Genomic DNA, 27458 nt, shown 5'->3' on the forward strand with positions numbered 1-27458 from the left:
TATCTTTATCCTGAGTCTATTTGAAATCAGAGAAATAACCACAGAGTCAATTATTGATCTTCCAGACTTACCAAAGCTCTGTAATGATTACCTTAAATTTCTTTTTTTTTTTTTTTTGCTTATGTGGTGCTGAGGAATTGAACCTAGGGCCTCATGCATTGCAAGGCAAGCACTCTACCACTGAGCCACCTTCCTAGCCCCTACCTTAAATTTCTTAAGTCCTTATGGAATGGGTGGCAGACTACAACAGTATTTTGAATCTCTCAGAGTCAGTATTCATTCAGAGCCAGTATACATTACTTCCTAAAAAGTCTGTTTAGGTGACCCCACATACTCTCCCACTGACCCAAGTAGCAGCCAGGCAACCCCAGGCAACCCTCACTCTCCGAACATAACCAAGAAGCTCACTCTGAACAATAAGGCTCACAGAGATCCAAGAAAGCAAATGAGAGACCCCATCCAAACAAACCAAGGTGCTGGAAATCAACCAAGCAACCTATTTTATGCCTGGTTTATCCACTGAGGCATCCTGAGGAGCAATTGATCAACTCTTCCTTCCTGCAGTGACCTCAAGAAGCAGTTGAGTAGGCCATTCTCAGAAGCTTTATTCATTGAGACCCTGAAAAGCAGATGGTTGATTGGGCTATGTACTATTGGCCTTATGAAGAAGTTTGACTTAAGTCAGCACCTAAAAGCCCACAAAGTTACCTATACAAACCTCAGGCACTGACAGGTACTATGTGGATTTACCTGTATGGCTAAGTACTCATGGAGCCCTCAGATACTGACAAGCACACTAGCCTCAAATAAGATATATACTCCTCTAGGCCTACAAGGGTAGGAATACTCTCACATGACTCACAGGAACTGATAGGCACACCTGCAGCCAGATTCAGTTTGTTCAAAGCTTCCAGTGAACATGCCTGCCAGTGAACCACCCAGCTTGGTGGTCAGTCTCACAAATCGTGCAGCTTGGACCACCAAGACACCCACAGACATTGCTAACCTTGATTACAGCTAAAGAAACTATGCTAAAGCACCCATCTAAAACCAAAGCCAAAGCTGCATATCCAACCAACACTGTGGGGCACCTGAAACAGCAGAAAGTCCCTTATTACAAAACCTACTCTATAAAATTGGTAGAGACAAGTGCTCTGCTGCCAGATGCACAAATACCAATGTAGAGTCAGATGAAGCACGAAAAAAACACAAGGTAATGTTACCTCTCCAAAGGAACACAACTCTAACAACAGACCAAAGGGAATTGACAAATTGCCTGACAAAGAATTCAAAAGAATATAAGAACACATAACAAAATGCAATAACATTCAACTGAACAAAATTAAGCAGATAATTTAGAATAAATGAGGAAATCCTGGATTTGCACACAGGGTTAACCTAGGACTCAGAGAATCAAAAGAAGAGCAAGAAGGTTGAGGGTGTGGCTCAGTGGTAAAACTGCATAGCTCATATGGGTTTGATCCAGAGGAGACTGGCAGCGATTTATACAGTAAAGAGGATTCTTGAAAACTTAGTTTCAACTTAAGTTAATATAAAGACAAAATCACTACAGTCACTAAAGATACTAATAATATTAAACAAAATGTTGCAGTGGTACATTTCTTCATGGTTCCATTTTATCTCTTTTTTTAAAAGGAGGAATAGTTCATATAGATAAACTACACAATGTTCTAGAAAAACTGGGAATCAAACTCTTAGAAGGGGAATATGCAAAGTTGTTAGAAAATCTTCAAGTTGATGGTAAGCACTATAAATATCTCCCAGGTATCTTTTTTCTTTGCATCATATCTATTTTTAAGAATATTTTATTATTATAAAAGTGATATACAGAGGAGTTACAGGTACATAAGTCAGGTGATGAGTACAATTCTTTTTGGATATATGATCTGTTTTAGAAGAAATTTAATTGGTGACATTTGCATGTAGAAAAATATGTGAAAGATCTCAATATTTATGTAAGAATAAATTTTGGGTTTTTATTACAATTAAACTAAAATCAGTATCATTTCTCTATTCCTATTCCCCCCAAAACTGTTACAGGTACTATCAGGATTCTAAAAGATCTAGATCACAATACAAGTAAAATACAAGATTACAAAAAACTAGAGAGAAACCATCAGGCCCATTCTTCTATCCATTTCCCTATCTACTGAAATCTTTAAAATGAATTCAAGGAGGGATCCTAGTTTAAAAAAATTAAAAGCTTTATGTTCCTGCAATATTTAGTCTTATTCCTCCTGCAAGACATATTGAATTATTTGTAATTCTATGTATATAATTTGATATCCCTAATTTCTCTTTTTTTCAACCTCTCCTCAATGTGAAATCTCCCCCCTACCCCCCCACGCTTACTACTAAATTAAATAGTTCAAGCACAGTTCCCAAAAGAAGGAATCTTAGAATGTATCAGTATAGGTTAAGGTCTCTTCTAGAATGTATCAGTATAGGTTAAGGTCTCTTCCTCATCCGTGTGTTAATATAAGAAGTTAATTACCAAAATAACTGTATGTCTTCAACTATGGTTTATAATGGCATGCAAGACAATATGGAGAGCACAATTTTCCTGACTTACATTCTAAAATATAGGTGATATTTCTATTAGTATGAAAATAAGTTAATTCCTTGAGATCCAAGAATGTAATAAGGGTAGGTAAAATTAAGATATAAGGAAATTTATAGGATTTTTCCCCAACAAAATATGTGTCTTAAGTCAGTTTTCTGTGCTTGTGACATTATCTTTATGGAGTTTCTTGTAGATGATGGAAAAGTTAATATGAAAGAGGTGATGGACGAAGTAAGAGCTATCACAGGTAAATGAAAAAATATGAACATAGGGTACTTAGAATTTATTGTAATTGTATTTTATCATCATTCCTTCATTGCCATGTTAATTATGGCATCTACTTCCTTAACTGTTTAAATTCAACTGGTAGCTTTTTACTTGTTTTCTAGTATATTTTCAGTTTATTTATATAGCTGCTGCAAAGCTCCCAATCTTTTTATCAGTAAAATAATAGAGGAAACAAAGGAAAACTTATAAAGAAGAAACTTAACACTTCATTTTAGTTGATGCAGTTATTTAACTCATGTATAGTATTGTACTGTAGATTTCATTCATTGGATGTAAAGTTGCCACTGTCATTATAATTGTCTTCTTTTATCAGCATTTATGGCTCAAATCCCTTTTCTTTGATTGTGATGGTCAACTTGTAGAAATCTAATTGGCTTCTAGTATCTAGTCATACAATGTAGTTATAGATTATTTTTCTCTGTTTGGAATCATCAGATAAAGCTGTAAGTTCAAATATGTGATTGTGTCTAACTTTTTTTCAGGAGGGGAAGTAGATGCCAGAGATGTGAAAAGTACTTTAACAAACATGAAATTAGAGCTTACAGACAAGGAATTGTTGAACCTGATAGAAAATCTGCCTTTTAATGGTAAACATTTCAAATATTGGTGTGACCTTAAAGAATTCCTAGCCTTTTTAATTTTTGTACCTTCTAAAATTACTCTCATTTTCTAGTATTAAAAAAATAAAATTTATTGCTAAACAATTTGAATGTTCCTGGGAGAAATTCCTGCCTAGGCTGTTTAACTCTCAGTTTGGAAATAAGCATGCCCATCATATTGAATTATGTTAACCAAAAGAAGAAATAACTAGACACTTGTAGTAGGTGATTGTAGGAAGTAAAAAATGAAAGGGGGTGATGTTAAAATAGAAAAGTGAGAGGCAGAATCTCTCTCTCTCATACACAGTTGAACATGTTGCAGAGTACCTTATGTGTTGAATTTTTAAGTAGCTTTACCTTAAAATTTTTCCCTAATATTCTCTCAAACTTTATTTTAATGGGAGAAACACCTAAAGCAAATCACAAACACTTCAATTTTACTGAAATAGATCTAGTACATAGTCACATTATTTCTTTATGACCTTGACTTTATCCTTTTTTTCTTATAGATGATAACAAGATATTTGAGAACAGATTACTAGAAGGTGTGAAATCTCTTAAACGTGAGTGAGAAACATCATAAAATGCAGTATCTTTGAGATACTCATATTTATACAGATTACATGATAATTGAATTTGTAGGCCCTACTATCTATTAACTGCCAATTTGACATTTTTAAGAGCTTAGTCTTTATGCTAAGCAGATAAACCTCCTTTGTCTGTCTTAGAAAAAAAAGTTCTGCTCTCTCTGATTTTCCAAACTTCTCATGAGAAGAAATATCAAACTGCAGATTTTTGCATAGCAAAAATTGTATGTGATTGCAAGAAGTCCAAATAATTTAATAAATGGCAGATTAAAATTAAACTGGGAATTCAGATATCGTTACTCAAACTCATACATTGTTCAGAAGTAGAAATGTTGGTCTCCATAATCAGAATTCTCTGATCATTTGTTGGGTGCCATTTTGAATAGCATGTTGTATAGTTGTTGAAGAGAAGACTCAAGGGAAGTGGCCTGAATTCCAACTTAATAACTAATTTTTCAGCTTAAAATATTTTGCCTTGGCAAAAATTGTTAGTAATCTACTAATTTTTTTTTACTGAAAAAGCTAGTAGTCTGAGAGAGTCCTTGGATAGGTTTTAGTGAGTGAACATCTTAAAGTAGTGCACAAACTTGGTGTGAGTACGATAGACTGCTCAAGAAATTCACAGTGGAGTGTATGTATCAGGAAAATTTAAGAACCCCTTTGGTGTCACTTAATATTATCCACTGTAACATTTTTTTTCAGTTGGGAAGGTCGATGTCGACAATCTGTACACCTGTCTAGAAAACCTTGGAATCAAACTTAAAGATAAGGAATTTCAAGATCTGCTTGAAAACATACCTGTTGGTGGTGAGAAACTTATCAGATACCATATGCCTCATTCCCTTTTGTGCTGCCATAATAGCTTCCACAGACTACACAGTTTTAAAAGAACAAAATTAATTTTCTCACTGTTCTTGAGGCTGGGAAGTCCAAGATAAAGGCCACTAAACCTAGAGAAGGCCTTCTTACTTTGTCACATAGCAGAGTCCTCACTTGTTAAAAACTCCACCTTTTTTTTTTTTTTTTTTGTCAGTCCTGGGGCTTGAACTCTGGGCCTGGGTGTTGTCCCTCAACTCTTCAGCTCAAGGCTAGCGCTCTACCACTCGAGCCACAGCACCACTTCCGAGTGGTTTATTGGAGATAAGACTCATGGCCTTTCCATCCTGGGCTGGCTTTGAACTATGATCCTCAGATCTCAGCCTCCTGAGTAGCTAGGATTACAGGTGTGAGCCACTAGTGCCTGGCTCTTTTTTTCTTCTTTTACTTGAGAGGCTAGTATTGTTTTATTTCTTGGCTGAGGTAGTGGTTACACAATCATTTCTTTCTTGTTTTCTTTTTGTGGGAGTCCTGGGGCTTGAAATCAGGCCTAGGAACTGCCCCCTGAGCTTTTATGTTCAAGGCTAGTGTTCCACTAGCCTTTTGATGGTTAATTGGAGGTAAGAATTTCACAGACTTTCCTACCGGGGCTGTCTTTGAACCACAATCCTTAGATCTCAGCCTCCTGAGTAGCTAGGATTACAGGAGGAGTAATGGGCCTACCAATCATTTCTTAATACTTCATTGGCTATAATTTTTTAAATTATCTTTAGGTAGTTGTATAAAGGAGTTACCATTCAACAAACAGATTTTTATCATTATCTTTAAGTAGTTATATAAAAGGGTTTCATTTTACATGTCAGTTTTAGTACAATACATCTTGATCAATGTTATCCCTTTTATTATTTTCTACTGTCTCTTCCTACTCCACCCCGCCCCTCAGTTTTCCTAGTTCTGTTCTCACATATGTACATTGAATATTATGACTGCATTCACCTACCTTTCCTCTCTTTGTTCATCTATGCACTCCACTTTGACCACACCATGCCTGCTGACACCACAAGTTTCAGTTTCTTAGTATTCATTTTGTTAAACTATAAGCTAGTTGTTTAAAGTAATTACACCTTTGAATCTTTCTGTGTATATACCATACTTAAACTAATACATTTAAAAAACCACACTTCTTAATGCTGTTATGACAGTTAGTTTTGAAGAGAACAGACATCCAAACCATAACACTATAGGTGCTCCCTAGTCCCAGCCTAATTTAATTACCACTCTACTCTAGAATTCTAGGAGTTTACCTATCTTATACTCTGTATGTATGTAAGACTATGCAGTATTTTTCTTTCTGTGCCTAACGTTACTACAATTCTTCCAGCTTCAGCCATGATGTCATAGATGACAGGACTTTCTTCCTCTTTAAGGATATATAGTATTCATTGTGTATATATTTCATATTTTCTGTATTTACTCATCTATTGAAATGTATTTAGATCAACTATATAATTTGGCTATTGGGAATAATGCTACAGCGAACATGAGTATAGCTATGTCTTTGACATGTTAATTGCATTTCCTTTGGATATACTTAGTAATTGGACTACCAAATCATAATTTCATTTTTAAGAGCTTTTATACTGGTTTCCACAATCATTGTACTAATTTACATCCCCTCTAACAGTACTAAGAATTCCCTTTTCTCCATATCTTGTCTAATATCACCCATATTGTAGAAGCAAACATAACCCAGGATCAAAGAGAGGGAGGGTAAAGCCAAGTTCAGGCTTTTATGACAGTCTTCTCATGAGAACTTTCAAAGAGTCCTACAAAAACTACCTTCTGGATAAATGCCCAGAAATGGGATTTCTGGGTCATAGGGAAGGTCTTTGTTTAGTCTTTTGGGGAACCTGCATAGTGCTTTCCAAAGTGGTTGAACAAGTTTACACTCCTATGGACAGTACAATAGCGTTACCTTTTGGCCACATCCCCTCCAGCATCTGTTGTTATTAGATTTCTTGATTATAGCTGTTCTAATTGGGGTGAGGTAGAATCACAATGTTGTTTTGATTTGCATTTCTTTTATGGCTAGAGATATTGAACATTTCTTCACGTGTCTATTGGCCATTCTTATTTCCTCTTCAGAGATGTCTCTCTTTAAGTCTTTAGCCCACTTATTAATGGGGCAGTTGTTTCTTTGAAGATTTGTTTTTGGAGATTTAATTTTTGAGTTCTAAATATATTTTAGATATGACCACAAAGAAGGCCATATGAAAGCTACCAGCACAACTATGTTTATTATAGCATTATTCATCATAACTAAGATATGGAACCAATCCAGTAGATGAAAGGATCAAGAAAATGTGAGATATGTATATATATATATATATATATATATATATATATATACACTGTGTGCATATATATATACTGTGTATATGTATATATATATATATATATATATCAATGGAATTCTATACTTCCATCAGAAAGAATGACACCACCCATTTGTAAGGAAATGGAAAGACTTGGGAAAAATCATTTTAAGAGAAGTAAGCCAGACCAAAAAAAACATAGTTCCCATTATTTCCCATATTTGCAATAAATAGCATACTTCTAGGATAATCTTAGCAGATGGGCAGAATAGCTCAATAGCTACATATATGACCACATAAGATGATGCTAAGCTAAATGAACTCCAAGATGTGGACACAAGAAGTTTTTCTTTGTTGCTGTTGTTTTTAATGTACTATGTGTTTTCTTTTCTTTTGTATGTTATTTCCCCTATGGTATATCCCCTGTTGTCACTGTATTTGATTTTGGTACCCTATTATTGTATATACATTTATCTGAATCAGGGAAGGGAAACAACAGAATGGTGAGACAAAGGACAAGGGGGGAACCAATGCAACAATGATATTCATAAGATAATATGTTGGACAACTTGGGGGAGATTAGAGGAAAGGGAAAGTAAAAGAATAATGAGGGAAGGGGTAAAAAGTTTGATAAGAAACATACTTATTACCTTACTTCTGTAACTGTAACCCCTCTGTACATCACCTTGACAATAAAAAAATTTAAATAAAAAATTTTTAAGTTAAAAGAAAGCCGGGCGCCCGTGGCTCACGCTTGTAATCCTAGCTACTCAGGAGGCTGAGATCTGAGGATCATGGTTCAAAGCCAGCCCTGGTAGGAAACTCCATGAGACTCTTATCTCCAATAAACCACTAGAAAACCAGAAGTGGCACTGTGGCTCAAGTGGTAGAGCCCTCACCTTGAGCTGAAGAGCACAGAGACAATGCCCAAGCACAGAGTTCAAGCCCCACAACTGACAATAATAATATAATAACAATAATAATAAGAAAAGAAAAACTGCCTTCTATGATCATTCCTCCAAAAACTGTAGGGGTCTTTGGGAGAAATGGGCCTGCTGGGTATCTCCTGCTTAACATTCCCTCTCCTAGTTCCAAGCTGATTCCAACTAAAGAGTAGAAGAAGCAGGATGCTTTCTTCTCTTTACCATGCAGCCAGTCTGAAATCCTGTGTCCTACTGGTTTTTCACTACTTTCTTGTTATATGTCAGGGTTCGCCTTTTTTTTTTGAGAAACAATATGAATGTTTATAAATCAATATTCAAAATAGGTGTACATATCTGTTTTCACTTGAATAAAAAAATCACATTATGACAAATTTAAAATACAGGAATATTAACAGTTACTTAACTTAAAATACAGGAATATTAACAGTTACTAATGTACTTATATTTTATTTACATCATCAACAAATCTGATGAAAAACAGCATGTTATTATTTTAACACAGCAGGTTTTGACCAGTCTTTGAAAGTTGATCAAAGAAATATGTACCATTAGAAAACATACTTCTTCAACCTTTTCTGAACTCCTAGTGGGTACAGTTGTATTTGATCTTAAGAGACTACAAAACTGCCTTGTTTAAAAATATGAAAATTCTTATGCTATTTTTAAGCATATTCTTTTAGTCTTCACATCAAAATTACTTAATTGAACATTATGTATCTAATAAAAAGTTATAAATATTCTGTCACACATGAAAATATGCACTTCATGATTGGAAACAGATACAAACCAGCTTTTTTTATAGATTACCCTTATATGAGATAGGGCCAGTAGAACCCCAGTTTATACAGAAGGAAAATAAGATAGAACAGACACTCCAGATCAAAATGTATTTGCTCATTTGTTATCTTGGTATGGGGGCAGAGAGAAACCTATAAGCATTAGATATGTTTAGTTGGCCATCTTGCTGATGTCACTCTCCTTTTTTCAATGCTTATAAAAGGAATTAAGGGGTAAAATAATAATCCAGAAAGTATGTATGATAAACGTTTCTGAAGTATATAATTACAGTGTTTCCTGACTTTGTAAGTGCAACTTCTATAGTTTTCCTTATACTTTCCCACAAAATCTCTGTACCTATGATGTCTCAATGTAATTTTAATTTCTTCCTATAGTTGATGGGAAAATACCTTTAGAAACATTGCTGGAAAAGGTCAAAGATTTTATAGGTAAGTGAAAAAGCTATTGTAAAATTAAGAAATTATTTCCCATTATTTCTCAGTATTCAAACCTTGGCTTTTAAATTTTGGTAATTTTTCATGCTTATTAAGAAAATTTTGCTACTAGAATCCTATATTTGGACATAAAATTGTCTTCATTTGTGGAATGAAATTCCATAATCTTTGTTGTCTATGCCAATAATACCATTCACATCACTTGAGATTAATAAGTATAGTATAAAGAACCCTGGAAAATCTAAGTTAAATAATCGCTAATGTCATCATTGTATTTGTCATGCAATTCTTACTATAAAAATTAAAATGCAGCTGAGCATTGGTGGCTCAAGCCTGTAATCCTAGCTACTCAGGAGGCTAAGGATCTGAGGATCATGGTTCAAAGCCAGCCTAGTCAGGAAAGCCAATGAGACTCTTATCTCCAATTCCACCAGAAAACCAGAAGTAGAGCTGTGGCTTAAAGTAGTAGAGCACTATCCTTGAGCAAAAGAGCTCAGGAATAGCACACAGGCCTTGAGTTCAAGCCTGATGAAAAAAAACAAATAAACAAACTTTTTTTGCTAGGCATGGTAATCTCAACATTTGGAAAGCCAAGACAGAGAGATTGAAGTTTAAGGCCAGCTACATAGCAAGACCATGTCTTTGAAAGAAAAAAGAGAAAGAAATCACACCTCTAATCCTAGTTACTCAGAAGGCTGACAGCTGAAGGATCATGGTTTGAAGCCAACCCAGGCAGTGAGACTCATCTCCAACTAAACACCAAAATCCCAGAGTTAAAACTACAGCTTTAGTGGTAGAGTACTAATCTTGATCACAAAAGCTCAAGGACAATAATTCAAGCCTCAGGAATGGCACAAACGTTTTTTTAAAAAGGAAAAAATAATTAGGAATTTTTTCTTCTAAAACTATTTCTATTTTCTTTTTGTTAAATTTACCAGATTATATTCAGAAATTATCTTCTATGCATTTTAGAACCTTGTTTTATGATGAAAATAAATTTGAGCTAATATGCTTTTTGATTCTATTGTTAAAAATATTTTTCTTTAATCTTCAAGCTAAATATTAGAATGGTGTTGATCTTCATGAAGTAACTTTAAAAAAACAAAAAGTAATATCATTTTCTGAAATGGTGATACAAAACCTACCATGTCTCCCATTTTCAAAGGTATGAAGATTGATTCTAGAAATCTGCAGAGTGTTCTGGAAAGCCTTGGTATTGAGCTCACTGAGAAGGAAGTGGAGGATCTGCTGAGTACATTGCCAGTTGATGGTGAGTTCCTCACAGTCTAAGGACTTTCTAGGAAGTATGGAGGGATTTTATCTATATGAAAATTTTTATTTCTTCACAAACAGGATTTTTAATTAAAATTTGTTATCATTCACTTAGTGGGGTTTTTTTGTTTTGTTTTTAGTTGTCATCAAGGATCATATATGTTTCCTGCTACTTTTCTTTGCAGAAACATGTAATCATTTTATTTGTCAAATTTTACATTGGGTAATGTCTTTACTATCAAGTTTAAAGTTTTTTATATATTTGAGATAAAAGAGCTTTCTCAAATCATGGCTTACAAATCATTTTCTATGATTGTATTGATTTTCTTTTTACTTTTGTTGGTGGTGCTGGTGGTGGTCGTCATGGGGCTTGAACTCAGGGCCAGGTACCGTCCCTGAGCTCTTTCACTCAAGACTAACTCTCTACTACTTTGAGCCATAGCACCACTTTAGTTTTCTGGTAGTTAATTGAAGGTAAGACTCATGGACTTTCTTGCCCTGGCTGGCTTCAAATCATGATGCTCAGATCTCAGCCTCCTGAGTAGCTATGATTACAGGTGTGAACCACTGACACCCAGCTTTTTCAATTTCTTTATGGTATCCTTTGATACACAGAAGTTTTTGATTTCAATTATTTCTAGTTCATCTTTTTTTTCTCTTTTGGTTTGTAATGTTTTTGTGGACGCTGAAAAGACTATTGTGTTACTAAGATCAATAAAATTTACACCTAGACTTTCTCTACTAAGAGATTTTATAGTTTTAACTCATATAACTAGATTATTAACCCTTTTGAGCTGATTTTTGAATATAGTATAAAACAGAGATCCAAAACAATGTACATGTAGTTATCAGGTTTTCCCAGGGTACTTGTTCAAAAGATTGTTCTTTCCCTCTGAATAATGTTGGCACCCTAATGAAAACTCAATTGACTGTAAATGTAAAGGTTTAATGATGAATTCTCATTGATCTGTATGTCAAATGTAATGTAAGTAATCCCATTGTTTTGATTGGAGATGTTTTCTCATTTTAAACTTTGAGTCCTCCAACTTGGTTCTATTTCAAAATTACTTTGGGGGCTTGAGGCATGGCTCAAGCAGTATGCACCTACTTAGTAGGTGCATGCTGCTAAAAAATTATTTTATCTGGGGTCCCTGAAGTACAATATGAATTTTAGCATCATTTAATCAGTTTCTACAAACTAGTTTGAATTTAGTTGAATTGGATTGAATCTGTAGAACAAGTTAGAGAGTATTATCCTCTTTACAATATTAACTCTCCCATTCATGAATGTTGGACATCTTTTCATTTTTTTAGGTCTTTCAAATTTTCTATCATGTTTGTAGTTTTCAGAGTATAAGTCTTTTCACTTTGATAACTTTATTCTTTTGATGGTATTGCAATTGGAGTTGCTTTCTTAGTTTCATTTTGGGTTTGTATATTGCTACCATATGAACACATCCCTGTTTTTTATAAGTAAAAATATTTTCAATATCATATTTTATATTTTTAACTTCATACTAACCTTATTCATCTCAAATTTATCATTATACAAAATATGGCTTTTTATACAGATGCTGGGAAGATATATTATAATAAGCTGCTTAATTATCTGAAGTCTCTGAAAGGTAAGGAAGGAACCATCTCAGATTGTAAGGCCTTTTATCTGAGTTTTCAAGACTTCCTATCACTCATTTACTATTTTGCCTGTATAATTTGCATTTGGGATTCCTTTAACAGAACTATATTTTATCTGTTATTAAACTTTTACTCAGCCAGGAGTCTAGTAATTAATTTTTATCACTTTTCTATACAGGGAAATATCAAACTTAGCAAGACAAAATAAAGGGCTGGTTATTATTAAAGTATATGAGTCGGTTAACAAATGTAGTTAGTAAGTCAGTCAACAAAATTAGTTTTATTTTTGTGTAAAGGAATAAAGCTGGTGTCTGCAGTTCCAGCTGTAGCACAATTTAAACACATAGGCTTGCCAGTAGGAATAAATGAAATACATTCGAAATCTGATTCTTCTACTGGACAGCCTTGTTGAATATAATAGTATAAAGGCATGAAATATATCTGATTTACTCTCTTTTCTGCTCTATATTAATAATACATGCTTATTAAAGTAAATAATACTAAAAAAGTTAGCTTTCTCATTTAACTATGACATGGTTTTTAAAATATTGCTTTGTTGTTCTGTCCCAGGGGGAAAGATTAAAAAGAATGACCTTCATAATAGTTTGGAAAAAATGGGAATCAAGATCACAGTAGGAGAATTTGATAAACTGTCAGAAAACTTACAAGTTGATGGTAAGCGCTAAAGATCTACTTAGTCATCATTTAGCTTCATCTTCTATGTGATGTTATTTTCCTAAATCACTATATGAGTAATTTAAATTTGATTTCTATTTGTTCATGTATTTCTATTGCACATTTACTTACAGAAAATGGAAATGTTGATTTGCCTGATGTAATGGAAGGAGTGAAAGACACTACAGGTGATCACAAAGTTACTATAAACCTTAGACTCTTCTTGACACTATATTCAACCTTTGGCCCTGTGTTAACTCTGTTATGTTAGTCTTTTTCATGACCAAGTTGGGCTTTGTGAAAAAAAAACTGAACTCTTGGTAATAAAATTTTAGTGTTAGTTCTTTGCAAAAGCATCTTTATTGTCTAGGTTATTGTTTGTAAATGCTTTCTCTTGGTTAATACAATAAAGGTAAGATGAAACATTGCTGCTAGCTTGGTGCCAATGGCTCACTCCTATAATTCTAACTACTCTGGAGGCTGAGGTCTAGAGAATCATAGTCCAAGGCAATCCTGAGTAAAAATGTTTATTAGACCCTCTTTCTAAAATAACCAGCAAAATGCCAGGATGAAGCTCTGGCTCAAAAGGTTGGAGCACCAGCTCAGCAAGAGTAAAGCTAATACAAAAAAAAGGAAAGAGGAAAGCAGGAGGGAAGGAGTAGAATCATCATTGTAAATGCTACTTGTTATGTATTTGCAAGTAAAACAAATAAATATTAAATATGTGATAAGTTGAATAAGATAGAAATATCTTTGTTTCTAATCTATTATTTTATTCCATTTATAATATTGAATGTATCTGTTTAATGAATTGCCGCTCTTTATGTTGAAAAACATAATCATGATCCACAGCAATTAATTTTTTCAATATGGAGCTGACATTCTAAAACCAAGTTTCATAGCTATTCATGAGAGTCATTGCTGAACTCCTGCACATCCTCTGAAATCTTTGTTTATTCCAGTACTGGGGCTTGAACTCAAGGCCTTGTGCTCTCACTGGGCTTTCTTGCTCATAGCTGGTGTTCTACCACTTGAGCCACACCTTTAGCCTAGCTTTTTGCCAGTTATTTTGGAGATGGAGGCCATGGTACTTTTCTGCTTGAGCTTGCTTTGAACTTTGATCCTCCAGATCTCAGCCTCCTATGTAGCTAGGATTATAGATATGACCTATTGGCACCCAGCTGTATCATCTAAAATCTTAATGCCTAGTTTATAAATATGCATACTTTACTTTAGACATGTAAGATACATAGCTATTCTCAGATTTTCAAAGTATATATGTCTCAAAAACAAAAACACTTCAGAAATCACTTGCAGCCCCTCACTTTTTTCTTCACACTCCTGTCTCTTTCTAAGTAGAGAAGATTGACATCAAAAACCTGGATACCATTCTAGATGATATGGGGATCAAGCTTACCAATAAGGAACTTGAAGATCTGATACAAAGCCTACCAGTTAGTGGTAAGCATGTTAAGTACTATTGACATTTTTTTATTGCTTACCTTTAGTTATCCAAAGGAGTTGACTATTGGTTTTTGTTGCTGTTATTTTATAAGACAGTACCTTGCTATGTAACTCAAATTGGCTTGGAACTTGGACTATCCCCAAACTTATAATCTCCCTGCTTCTGCCTTCCAGGTGCTGGAATTTTAGGTATGTGCCACCATATCTAGTGCTATTGACTTTTGAACTTTGGGACTTATATACCTTTAGCATTGGTAAGAAAGAGAGATCTTTTTATAGGGAAGATAGTATGGTTGAATAAGATTAACAAAGAACTTGAGAGTGCAGTATGCCACACACTGCTTACATGGTCAATAAAAGAATCTTCTAAATTTTGAGGGTAGGAAATCTGACCTTGAGGAGACAGATACTTTTAACTGGCATTTTTTTGTGATCAAACACAATACTTGCCATAGTGTAGGACAGAAAGACAAATATATTTTTAAGTAAATTTATTTTTGATATAAATTTTTCTTTGCTTTACAGTTTTCACATATTCTATGTGTTTATTGAGTTACTATTTAAAGTGGTTAATAAAATGTTCAGCAACAAAAATGTTAAGGGTAGATGGGTATTTTGGGGGTTTTGCTTGTTTGTGGAAGTACTGAGGCTTGAACTCAGGGCCTTTCATGTTTTCCAAGTAGGCAATTTACCATAGAGCGACATCTTTGCCCTTGATTCTTGCTGGTTACTTTTGAAATAGAGTCTCACTCCCTGACTAGGCCAACTCCTTAGACCATGACCCACCTACTTTTAGGCTTCTTTTCATTGCTGGGATGTCAGGCATGTGCCACCATTTCCAGCCTCCTTCTGTGTAAGGAGTCTCACAGACTTTCCTGCTCAGGCTGGCCTGGAACTGTGAGCCCTCACTCTTGGCTTTCTATATAGCTTAGGATGGCAGGCACACACTTTTCCCAGCTCGAAGTTGAGAAGGGGTCTTACGAACTTTTCTCTCCAGGCTGACCTCATTCCACAATCCTCCCATGCTTAGCCTCCCGATAGCTAGGATTACGGGTGTGAGTCGCTAGCATTGAGCTATTGACAAGTGTTTACTCTGTGAAGGAGGAAGAAGAGGAAGAGGCTATTTATTTTATATCACTTTATGAGCTTCAAAGTATGATTTTTATGTTTCAGATGATAATAAAGTTGCTCTGAAAACTTTGGAGAATGAACTGAAAGCTTTTACTGGTAATTACTATAGCTGATTTATAATAATTTGTGATTTACAATGAAATTTTTAATAGTATTTTTCAGCATGCTATGGCTTATAAATCTACATATTTTCAATATTCATTTTTATAAAATATTTACATGTCTTGATTAATCTATATAATTAATCAAGAAGACTAATTTTGATAGTAAATCTTTCTTTGATGTTTTTGCCAATAAAACATTGCTAATATTTATAGAGCCCCAAACAAAATAGTTATGATAAAGGCAAATGAAGCATGAAAAGGATATAATAAGTCTATTGAATACAACTACTGATATAGTCTTAACAATATGGGGACATAGTCGTATTATTTCTGAATAACTGCATGACCAGATTTTCTCTGTACTGTCTGGTATGATTCCTATTCTATTTACAAACATGAAGAAATAAATTCTATTTTCAACTTCTCATTTAACCATTTTATCAGAAACTCACCAATTCTTGTTCCTCTTTGCTCTTGTATTAAGCGACTAGGCATTCATACAGAGTGAGACCAAAGGATGATATTCTTAAGAATCATGAAGGTGCAATCATTATGTGCATTTGATCCTATAAAATATTTATCAAAATGAACTCCAGGAAATGGAAACAAGAGGGTTTTTTCCTTTGTTGTTGTGTTTACTTTTCTTTTTTGTCTTATTTGTTCATTTATCTGTCTTTGGCAGGGTAAGAGGGATACAGAAATGGTGTGACAAAGGATGAACAAATGCAACAGTGATACTCATTGGACACTACGCAACTTGTGGGTGGGGATGGGAGGGAAAAATTGGGAGAGAGTGAGGGAAGAGGTGACATTGTTTTAAAAGAAATTCACTCCTTAGCTGAATTATATAACTGTAACCCCTCTATGCATCACTTTTATAATAATAATTTTTAAAAGAGAGTCTAGCAGCAGAAGTATACTTTAGATAATTTGAAATAGATTATTCACTAATATTTTACCCAGGAACACTCTCTTTTTTAAAGGAAAAAAAATCGATTCTAGTGACATACAACATACCCTAAAGAACATGGGGATTGAGCTTTCAGACAAGGAATGCAAGCAGCTACTGAAAACATTGCCTGTGGATGGTAAGCTACATGGATGCCATATGCCTTCCAGGGAGCTTGACTTTACAAGGGCCTTTATGAGCAGCTGTCCATCTTAAAGTGTGCATTCACCTAAAACATGTAAATGTTAATACAAAGGTAGTCTGACTTCAAGTAAATTCTGCCATACCTCTTCAAACACCATTTGGGAAGTCATCTACATATAGTTTTTCTAGTTAAGGCTTTCTTCTAATTCTTATTTAAGCTTATAATATGGGCAGTCAAAAATCTAAAAGACTAGGAAAACAGAATAAAAATAACAAAGTATATTTACATGAAAGAATTCATAAATGTCTCTATTATCAAAGCATGGACAGTTTTGTCACAGTGGAAAATATTTCTGTTTATAAAATATCAATGTTGGGCTGGGAAGGTCACTCAGTGGTAGAGTGTTTGCCTTGCATGCATGAGGCCCTGAGTTCGATTCCTCAGCACCACATAACCAGAAAAAGCCAGAAGTGGCGCTGTGGCTCAAGTGGTAGAGCGCTAGCCTTGAGCTGAAGAGCTGAGGGACAGTACCCAGGCCCAGAGTTCAGGCCCCATGACCAACTAAATAAATAAATACATACATATATACATACATAAAATATCAATGTTATTTGGCTACAAAGTAGCATAAAAGTAAGACAAATCATTAAAATATAATCTTCCTGTCTTCATATAAGTTGTATTGTTGTTGTCAATCTCTTTGTTAGTATTACAGAAGTCTGAACTTTGTCTCTTCTTACAGATGATGGCAAGGTATTTCAAAACAGAGTGCTGAAAGACCTGAAGAATAATAGGAGTGAGTAAAAGGCATAGTAAGAAGGAATAGGGAGGGCTGGGAAGGTGGCTCAGTGGTAGAGTGTTTGCCTTGCATGCACGAGGCCCTGGGTTCGATTCCTCAGCACCACATAAACAGAAAAAGCTGGAAGTGGTGCTGGGGCTCAAGTGGTAGAGCGCTAGCCTTGAGCTGAAGAGCTGAAGGACAGTGCCCAGGCCCAGAGTTCAGGCACCATGACTGGCAAAAAAAAAAAAAGTGGGAATAGGGAATATGCTCAAGTTTTTAATTATACCATTAGAATATTATGCCTTATTTTTTATTTGTAGCACATCTATATTTTTCATGATAATAACCTTTCTCTTAGAAGGTAGTTTTCTACTATCTTATGTTTTTCAAACTTTCTCTGGAACACAAAAAAAAATACCTTTATGGGGAGATAAAGATAAGAATGCAAGAGGAGGGACAAGTGAGAAATCTGACAAATTTTATTCTAAAATTTGACCATGAAAATGATCTGAGAGTAAGAGTTTAATAAACCAATAAAATCTCTGTTCTTTACTCACATTTATTTTATTTATGACCCACCTAACTTTTCACAGATAGATATGTCTTAAAGTTTGAGGAAATGAGTCCCAATTCTGCTTTTTTTTTTTGGGGGGGGTGGAATGTAACATTTTATAATTAAAGTTACCTGAAAATTGGGAGCAAAAGAAACTGAAGCTAGAATATAAAATGTACCTGGATACTGAAACTATCTCAAAGTTTCACAAAATAAGTTTCACAAAATAATCAGTTATGTTGAGAGGCCTTCAATTCAAATTGTTTTCTACTTTGGAGTATTGTCCAACAGAAACAGAATTTTCACTTACAAAGAGAAACATATTATTAGCATAGTTGCAGGTAGGTAAGTCTTGTCCAGGCCACAATCAACTTCTGACTGGCATCCATACTCCACTCACCAATGCAAGCCCGTAGGGAAAACTGAATTCAGTCCTGAGAGCTATTGCACATGTCTTCCAAGAATAGTCATGCTTACATGAGCCCTGAGAAATCTCTCACCTGAGGGGTCTGATTAAACATTCCCACATCTATCCCACATTGTCTCTTTATATATTGTCATTTTCTTTTTTTTCTAATTCTGTTTTTAACTTTCTATAGGATAAAATCTATTATAGTTGCCTTTTCTTGAAAATATTAGCAGTTACACTAGGTTGTAAAATTGCTCTTTTCCAGAATATACTCATTTAACAGTAATACCTGTTTGTTGAGGATAATATATGTGTAAGATATATATTTTTAGTATTTTAGAATCACTCCACTTTTCTGTTTTCTTTCATGTTTGCAAGGAGGGAAGGTTAGTGTAAATAATCTGGATGGTATTTTGGAAATGATGAATGTCAAACTTACAGAATATGAGCATGATCAGCTAAAGGATCTCCTGAGAGACGGTGAGCATTACAAGAAATGTGGATTTTAACACAAGTTGAACTTGCAATATTTTAACAGTTTCTATGGTTTAATTTATTTGTTGCCCAAAAGAGACTTGAAAATTTTTCAGAAGAACTCACAATGAAACATTCATTTTAGAGGAACACTGGTTCCTTTAAAATCTAAAATGTGTTTCTTTACACATCTTAGGATGGGATAAATGTTACGTGAAGGGAAGAATTATTGTTGTCTGGTTTTACAGAAGGATGATATGCAAACTGTTGGTTTTTGGGGTGTTTTTCTTTAGGAGGGGGGTCTGGTCGTGGGCCTGAACTCTGGGCCTGGGTGTTGTCCCTCAGCTCTTCAGCTCAAGGCTAGCGCTCTACCACTTGAGCCACAGTGCCACTTCCAGCTTTTTTTTTCTGCTTATGTGGTGCTGAGGAATCAAACCCAGGGCCTCGTGCATGCAAGGCAAGCGCTCTACCATTGAGCCACCTTCCCAACCCGTTTTTGGTTTTGTTTTTGGTTTTTTTGTTGTTGTTTTTATAACTGAACCCCCTAGACCATTGCTGACCCAATTTGGTCAGCCTTTTCTCATGCCTCTATTCATGGATATGGAGGTCCCTTCTTCCTTTCCCCTAAATCTTGTTCTACCCCCTTTGTAGCCTCCTTCTACCTTCCTTCCTTACATCCATCATGGTTTTGAATTTATTTGTAACTTAAAATGTGCAAAAAATTCTTTGTAATTTAAGATAGATACAAATGATATGATAAAATGATTGAACTTCAGTTGGGTTCTCCCCCCCGCAAAATTGGATCAAAGGATTGCTAAACCAACCACTGAAATCATTAGCCCCCACCAACCATTTCTCTGTGTTTACCATTACACTCTTGCATCAACACATAGCATGAAAGATAAGTCTTTATAGATTTTAACAGAAAGACATGCATAATTTAAAGTAGTAAGTGAAAGTTATTTTGAAGAACTGCTCTAACCACAACAAAGTCACTAAAAATATGGAGGTGGTACACCACGTGACAAAAAGTGCATAAACCAGATGGCAGTGTCTTATGCCTGTAACCCTAGCTATCTCAGCCTCCTGAGTAGCTAGGGTTACCACCTCCATATTTTTAGTGACTTTGTTGTGGTTAGAGCAGTTCTTCAAAATAACTTTCACTTACTACTTTAAATTATGCATGTCTTTCTGTCAAAATCTATAAAGACTTATCTTTTTTTTTCCTGCCAGTTGTGAGGCTTGAACTTTGAGTTTGCGTGCTATCCTTGAGCTCCTTTCTGCTCAAGGTTAGCATTGTACCACACTTGAGCCATTGTGCCATTTCTAACTTTTTCTGTGATTTACTGGAGATACGTCTTATGAACTTTCCTACTTGGGCTGGCTTTGAACTGCAATTCTCAGATCTCAGCCTCCTGAGAAGCTAAGATTATAGGTATGAACTCCCAGCACCTGACTTGTAAATAATACTTTTAATATGTTTGTTCCAAAGTCTAAAGGATGTTATAGTACAAAGTAATATGATTCTTACAGAAAAATCACAACACAATTTTGGATGTAGGTATTTGTTCATTTTTTTTATATTTTATTTTATTTTATTTGAGAACATACTGTACAGAGGGGTTACAATTACATGGGCAGGATAATGCATACATTTCTTACCAAGCATTGCAGCCTCCTCCTTTGTTTACCCTTCACCTCCCTTCCCAGCCTCCTCCCTCCCCCACCACACACCAACATTGTAAAGCTGGTTTTGACATGACATTTTGTACTTCTCATTGTTGCAACAGGTCCACCTGAATCCTTAAACGACTTGTTTGTCCCCATCTCCTCCACATGTTATACTGACATCAAATATAGTGAAAGCGGGGGTTACACTGTGGGAGAGGGACATATAAAGCAACAAAGAAATAATCTTATAAATGCGTTAGAAACACATGCATGAAAGAAACAAAAACATTAAAATACATATTTAAGGGTTCGTTTTCCTAACATCACATTATCTGACCTTTTCTGCTTGACTCATACCTATACTAGATGTTGCAAATAAGGGAAACCATGGGACCTATGTTTCTTTGGGCCTGACTTACTTCACTTAATATAATTTTTTCCAAGCCTTTCCATTTCCTAACAAATGGGGAAATGTCATTCTTTCTGATGGAGGCATTGAATTCCATTGTGTATATATACCATGTGTATATATACCACATTTTCTTGATCCATTCATCTACTGAGGGGCATCTGGGTTGGTTCCATATCTTAGCTATGGTAAATAATGCTGCAATAAACATAGTTGTGCTGGTAGCTTTAGTGTGGCAGTATTTGTTCATTTTATCTCAAGAAGTACAGAGTAGTTATAACTATCTATCACCTGAATTTCCTAAAGTATAAGGGAAAATAAACTTATTTTTATAATTTGAATTTTTACTCTTCAAACTTTAGAATATTTTTACTCATTATTGATTATTTACATACTGGTGTTCATTTTGACTAGATTTATTCTGATTTTCATTTAGTTAATAGTGAATCTTAGATAAAAAGGATTTCCTGTCCTATATCTTTGTTTTAATCTATACAATTGGTTGCTACTGATCTGCAGGCTATGAGAAGGTTCCTCTGGAAAAATGGATGGATAAAGTAGAAGCTATTACAGGTGAGAGAAAAATTATAAGATACATATGATTCTGGCAGTTTGTCAGTCAATTGATTTTTTTACTTGAATAATATCTTTTTTAAAAGACCAACAAATAGTAAAAAAAAATACTCAGCTTAATATCAAAAGGAAAGATTAATTTAATTTTTTAATTTTTTATATTACTATATTTCTCTGTATAACCCATGCTAGCCTCAAACTTGTGATCTTCCTGCCTCAGCCTCCTGAGTCCAAGGATTGCCAGTGTGTACCCCCACATGAAGCTTAAAAATCATATAAAATATCAACTACCTGTCAGAAAAGTTTATTATGCACTGAGTAGAGGCCAATAGTCAATAAATAATAGAAGTTTCCTAGGCTTAGAAAAAAATTATATTAAGTGAAGTAAACCAAGCCCAAAGAATCATAGGTCCCATGGTTTCCCTTCAAATGTTTCTTTTCTTCCATTCGATTGTTTCTAACGCATTTATAAGATTATTTCTTTGTTGCTTTGTATGTCCCTCCCCCACAGTATAACCCCTGCTTCACTGTATTTGATGTCGGTATAATTTGTGGATGGGAAGGGAAAAGCAAGTCGTTTAAATAAGGATACAGGTGGACCAGTTGCAACAATTAGAAGTACAAGTCGTTATGTCGAAAACGAACTTTACAACTTTGGTGGGGGGGGGGAGGAGAGGGGGGGTGCGGCGAACGCCTTCTCAACCAGCGAGGAAGAACGACCACCACACCAGGAGTCTTCTCAGATCACGCTTTATTGGAGAGCCTTTTTACTTGTAGGAGAGCTTGAGCGCGAGAGAGCATGCACCCAAAACATGGCCGCTTATATAGGGAATAGGAACACGGGTCATTCTATCATTGGTCATCTGCCTTTCACCGTCACCAGGTGCCACGGGATTGGCTGGGGACTCTACGTGGCTCGCACACGCGCAAAGCCCAGGACCCACCGTCCCGCCAAGCACTGCCTAATATGGACCTCAAAGCTGCAAGGGAGTGGGCGCCATCTTGTAATGGCGAGGAGGATGGGAAGGGATGGGAAGGGGAAACAAAGGAGGAGGCTACAATGCTTGATAAGAAATGTACTCATTATCTTGCCCATGTAATTGTAACCCCTCTGTACAGTATTGTCACAATAAAAAAATAAATAAAAATTAAAAAAATAGAAGTTTCCTTGTTATTTAGAACTATTAAGTAGTTCTTTAAAAATCTAATGTGCTGCTATTTTTATCTGAAGGAAAAGAAATTGATGTCAATGATGTCAAAACAGTTTTAGGAGACATGGGAATAGAAGTCATGGAAAAAGAAGTCTCAGAACTGGTGAATAATCTGCCAGTCAATGGTAAGTAAGTAAAATTATCTATCTAGTTACTTTCCAAAAATGATCTGTAAACCATGTTACATAATTTAAATGATCTTATTACAGGTAATGCACCCCCAGTTCAGATTCCCAAAGTCTACTCCGAAATTTTTCCAGTGTCAACATGAATCCACAGTGGTCTCATATTAAGCCTAATTAAAAAACTAAAGCAAATGTGTACAATTGGTTTCAGCTGTTTGTTCAAAAGGATATAAAATGTAAATGAATTTGATGTTAAATCTAGATCCCATCCACGAGAGAGAGAGAGAGAGAGAGAGAGAGAGAGAGAGGTATGTAGGTAGATAGGTATAAAAATATAATATGTAATATACAAAAATATATAATAAATAGGTAGGTAGATAATATATTTGCATAGGTGCAAATATTCCAAAATCCAAAATGCTTCAGCTCCCAAACATTTTGGATAAGGGATACTCAATCTTTATGTCTTAAAAGATTCATTATCCTCTTTTATTCTATTGAATTTTATTTAATTCTGTTAATCTGAAATGTAAGCCATTCTAAGTGAACAAATTAAGGAGAAGGAAGTTACCTTATAGGGAAAGAAAGGAATATCCTACAAAGAAAAAGAAATGTTGCCAGATGTTGGTGACTCACAGTTGTAATCCTAGCAACTACGATGGCTTAGATCTGAGGACTGCATTTCAAACTAGCCTAGGCAGAAAAACCTGTGACTCTTTTCTCCAATCAACCAGAAAAAGGCTGGAAGTGGAAGTGTGACACAGTGGTAGAGTGCTAGCTTTGAGTGTAAAAGCCATGTAAGAGCCGGGTGCCGGTAGCTCATGCCTGTAATCCTAGCTACTCAGGAGGCTGAGATCTAAGGATCACAGTTCAAAACCAGCCTGGGCAGGAAAGTCCATGGGAAACTCATCTCCAGTTAACCACCAGAAAACCAGAAGTGGTGCTGTGACTCAAGTGGTAGAATGCTCACCTTGAGCTGAAGAGCTCAGGGAAAGCACCCAAGCTCAGAGTTCAAGCCCCCACAACTGACAAAAAAAAAAAAAATCCATGTAAGAGAGCTAGGCCCTGAGTTCAAGCCCAGTACTTGCACAAAAAGGAAAAAAGAAAAAGAAATTTTGCAGTGAGTTTGAGTAAGTTTTAACTAAATTGTTAATATTAAAACTTTCCCCATATTCCAAATACTTTCATTTTTTAATTAATCAGGAAATTTCTACTGTAATTCATGAAGTACATCTTCCTTGGTTTTCTATTGTCTGTGAAATTCTACTTTCTTCTTCTTTGCTCTGAATAGTATTTTTCTTACAGATGGAAAAGTATATCAGAAAAGGTTACTGGATAGTCTGAACTATCTTAATGGTAAGAGAGAATCTTAATGAAATAGGATATAGCTAAGATTATCATATTTGTTCTTTATACCATTTCTTTGTGATTACATTTTGAGTCTTGCTATCTAACACATTATTATATACTTTCAGTCCTTTCGTACACCAGTATACAATTTAGGAGATCATTTCTTACAATGTAACTTGGAAAGAATGCCTATGTGATCTCTCAAGATTATCCATATTTTGACAGAAGAAGAAATCATCAGAGTCCAGGTTTCACAGCAAAAAAAGTAAAGGGAAAATTAGCACATATTAAATTTATTCAGCAGCAGAGACTGTTAATCTGTCGTTGAGCTCCCCCTCCCCCGCCCCCAAAAAAGCTATGAAGTCTCCAAAAAAAAAAAAAAGTGGAGGGACCTACAACTAATGAGATATACAGGAAGCAAGCCAGAAAGGAACTTCCGCTAAATGAGGTTCCCACTCTTCTATCATATATCACAATCATACCTGCCAAATCTGCACATTAATTGTACCACTATCAGTGCTTTTTTAAATTGACTTATTTTTTACTTAAAATAGTTTTAACAGGAATAGAATCTAGTGTCCTCTAACATACTAGAAGTTTATTGTAAAAATAAATGCATGAAAACAGGACAAGATCTGAGAATGTATCTTAGCAGTAGAGTGCTTGCCTAGCATGCACAAAGCCCTGGGTTTGATTCCTTGGCACAACAGAAAGAATGAAAGAATGGAAGGAAGGGAGGGAGGAAGGAAGGAAGGAAGGAAGGAAGGAAGGAAGGAAGGAAGGAAGGAAGGAAGGAAGGAAGGAAGGAAGGAAGGAAGGAAGGAAGGGAAGGAGGAAGGGAGGGAGGGAGGGAGGGAGGGAGAAAAGGAAGGAAACAAAAGGAAGGAAACAAAAGGAAGGAAAGAAAGGAAGGAAAGGAAGGAAGGAAGGAAGGAAGGAAGGAAGGAAGGAAGGAAGGAAGGAAGGAAGGAAGGAAGGAAGGAAGGAAAGAAGGAAGGGAAGGAAAGGAAGGGAAGAAAAGAAACAGGACAAATTTAGAAACTGAATTCACTGTGACTGTCATTCTGTCAGAAGTTATTCAATAAACTTTTTCAAGTTTTATACTGAGCATGCTCATCATAAAGATTAAAGCAACAAACTAATTTTAATTCTGATTTAGCTTGATCTTTTAAATGAAAATGTTACCCATAGTCCTCAGAAATCGTAAATTTTCTTCACATTCAAGGTACATTAACTTTTGCTTCTATGTCTCTCTTTTCATAAGTTGGGAAAGTTGATTCCAGTGAAGTTGACGCAATTTTGAAAAGCATGGGCATTAACCTTAGTGAAAATGAGCTTGAAGATCTAAAATTAAATCTGCCAGCTGATGGTGAGAATTTTATATATTACCAACTCTTCAGAAAAATTAGTTTTATAAGCTTATCTATAATAATAATTAAGAATGTTTCTTTGATGTCAGGAAAGCATTCTGAAAAACTTAGAGAAAAACTCAAATTCAAAGAAAGAATGCAACCTATCTCTTGTTAAGTTCATGTGTATTTCCCATCTCCATTTCCATCATCTCCCTTCTCTCTCTTTTATTTTCCCTCTTCTATCTTCCTTCCTCTCTTCTTACCCCCTCAAACTTGTCTTATTCTCTCTATAGGAGAGAATGCTAGTTACTAGGAGAAATGCTAGTTACTGCTAAAATTCAGATCCATCCCCTTGGTCATACACACAAAGGAGTGACATCAGTTTTGATTTTAAAAGGCAAGAGGACTTAATCTTTTTAAGCTCTGATCCCTTTTAGCCTGACTTAAGTGAACCTGTTCAACCATCCAAATCAGTACTTGTTTGTTTAACTCTCACTTTCATTTGGGTCTTGTGGAGGAAAATCTATCATCGACAACCTGGACCATCACCTCTCCTTTACATTTCTCCACTACTGGCACCTTGTGCATTCCATCAACCTTTATTCAAACAATTGGGAGCAAGATTTGGGACCTAGGTTTAGATTTACAAGCATTGAGATAGTCCATTTCTGTTTGAATATTTTCAGGTTCTACTAGTTTATAAAAAAAATACATATAGGTCACATGAAATTTGGGTTTTAAAAAATTGCCCTATTTCCTAGGACTCTTTTCTCCTGAACCAAAGGTATAGGGGTGATTTGGCATAGATTTCTCAAATTCCTGAAACTCTTGACAAAAAACAAAAGTCTTCACCTCATTAACACCTAAATCTTTTCCTGGTTTCTATTTTTAATAAACTTTTTATATGTTTTTATTGTAAAAATACTATACAGAGGGGTTACAGTTACATGAGTAAGGTAATGAGTACATTTCCTCTCGAGCATTGTTACCTCTTCCTTTGTTTTTCCCCTACCATCCCTTTCCTCCCCAACTCCCCGCTCCCACCAAGTTGTAAACTTTGTTTTCAACCTAGTGTCTTGTATATCTCCTTGTTACAATGGGTTCACCTGTATCCTTATTTCAGCATTTTGTTATTTCCCTTCTCCTCCCCAAATGTATACACAAGATGCAGGGCACCAACGGGTTATACTGTAGGGGAAAACATACCAAAGTATTTTTAATAAACTTTAAGTAACTTATTGAACAATTATAAGTGGTACTACCAGAGTTACTAATAGGTGAGTTAATATCCAGAAATAGAAAGATTAATTAGGCAAAGTTATGTTCTTTTCCAAACACTTAGAAGACATATCTTTAAAAATTTTTTATTATAAAGTAGTTGTATAACGAGGTCACAATTCCATAAGTCAGGTTATGAATATGATGTATCTTGATCTATCATCCCTCCCATTGTTCTCCCCCATAGCTCCCCTCCCATCCCTACCCTCAAGTTATATAGTAGACATCATGTATATTTTATAAAGCTTTGTTACATTCTAGAATGTAATCAAAGATAAATAACCTAAAGTAAAAAAAATAAGAAGCCGGGCACCGGTGGCTCACACCTGTAATCCTAGCTACTCAGGAGGCTGAGATCTGAATATGATGGTTCAAAGCCATCCTGGGCAGGAAAGTCCATGAGACTCTTATCTCTAATAAACCACTAGAAAACTAGAAGTGGTGCTGTGGCTCAAGCGGTAGAGCACTCACC

At 35.3% G+C, this 27458-nt stretch overlaps 1 protein-coding gene across 1 annotated transcript in view; it reads left to right on the top strand.

Moving 5' to 3' along the window:
- The window catches only part of LOC138830530 (fap1 adhesin-like), a 167559-nt gene that overhangs the window by 114256 nt on the left and 25845 nt on the right, over positions 1–27458 (top strand). The window contains exons 64-82 of the mRNA XM_070026908.1: positions 1657–1761; positions 2778–2831; positions 3355–3459; positions 3981–4034; positions 4761–4865; positions 9366–9419; positions 10591–10695; positions 12269–12322; positions 12903–13007; positions 13142–13195; positions 14364–14468; positions 15645–15698; positions 16690–16794; positions 17543–17596; positions 18922–19023; positions 21617–21670; positions 22902–23006; positions 24312–24362; positions 25621–25725. Coding sequence (XP_069883009.1) covers positions 1657–1761; positions 2778–2831; positions 3355–3459; positions 3981–4034; positions 4761–4865; positions 9366–9419; positions 10591–10695; positions 12269–12322; positions 12903–13007; positions 13142–13195; positions 14364–14468; positions 15645–15698; positions 16690–16794; positions 17543–17596; positions 18922–19023; positions 21617–21670; positions 22902–23006; positions 24312–24362; positions 25621–25725 — 1530 coding nt within the window. The remainder of the gene's footprint in view (positions 1–1656; positions 1762–2777; positions 2832–3354; positions 3460–3980; positions 4035–4760; positions 4866–9365; positions 9420–10590; positions 10696–12268; positions 12323–12902; positions 13008–13141; positions 13196–14363; positions 14469–15644; positions 15699–16689; positions 16795–17542; positions 17597–18921; positions 19024–21616; positions 21671–22901; positions 23007–24311; positions 24363–25620; positions 25726–27458) is intronic.

This window comes from Dipodomys merriami, unplaced genomic scaffold (assembly GCF_024711535.1).
Source record: "Dipodomys merriami isolate MVZ:Mamm:240054 unplaced genomic scaffold, mDipMer1.0.p SCAF_19, whole genome shotgun sequence".
Taxonomy (NCBI): Eukaryota; Metazoa; Chordata; class Mammalia; order Rodentia; family Heteromyidae; genus Dipodomys; species Dipodomys merriami.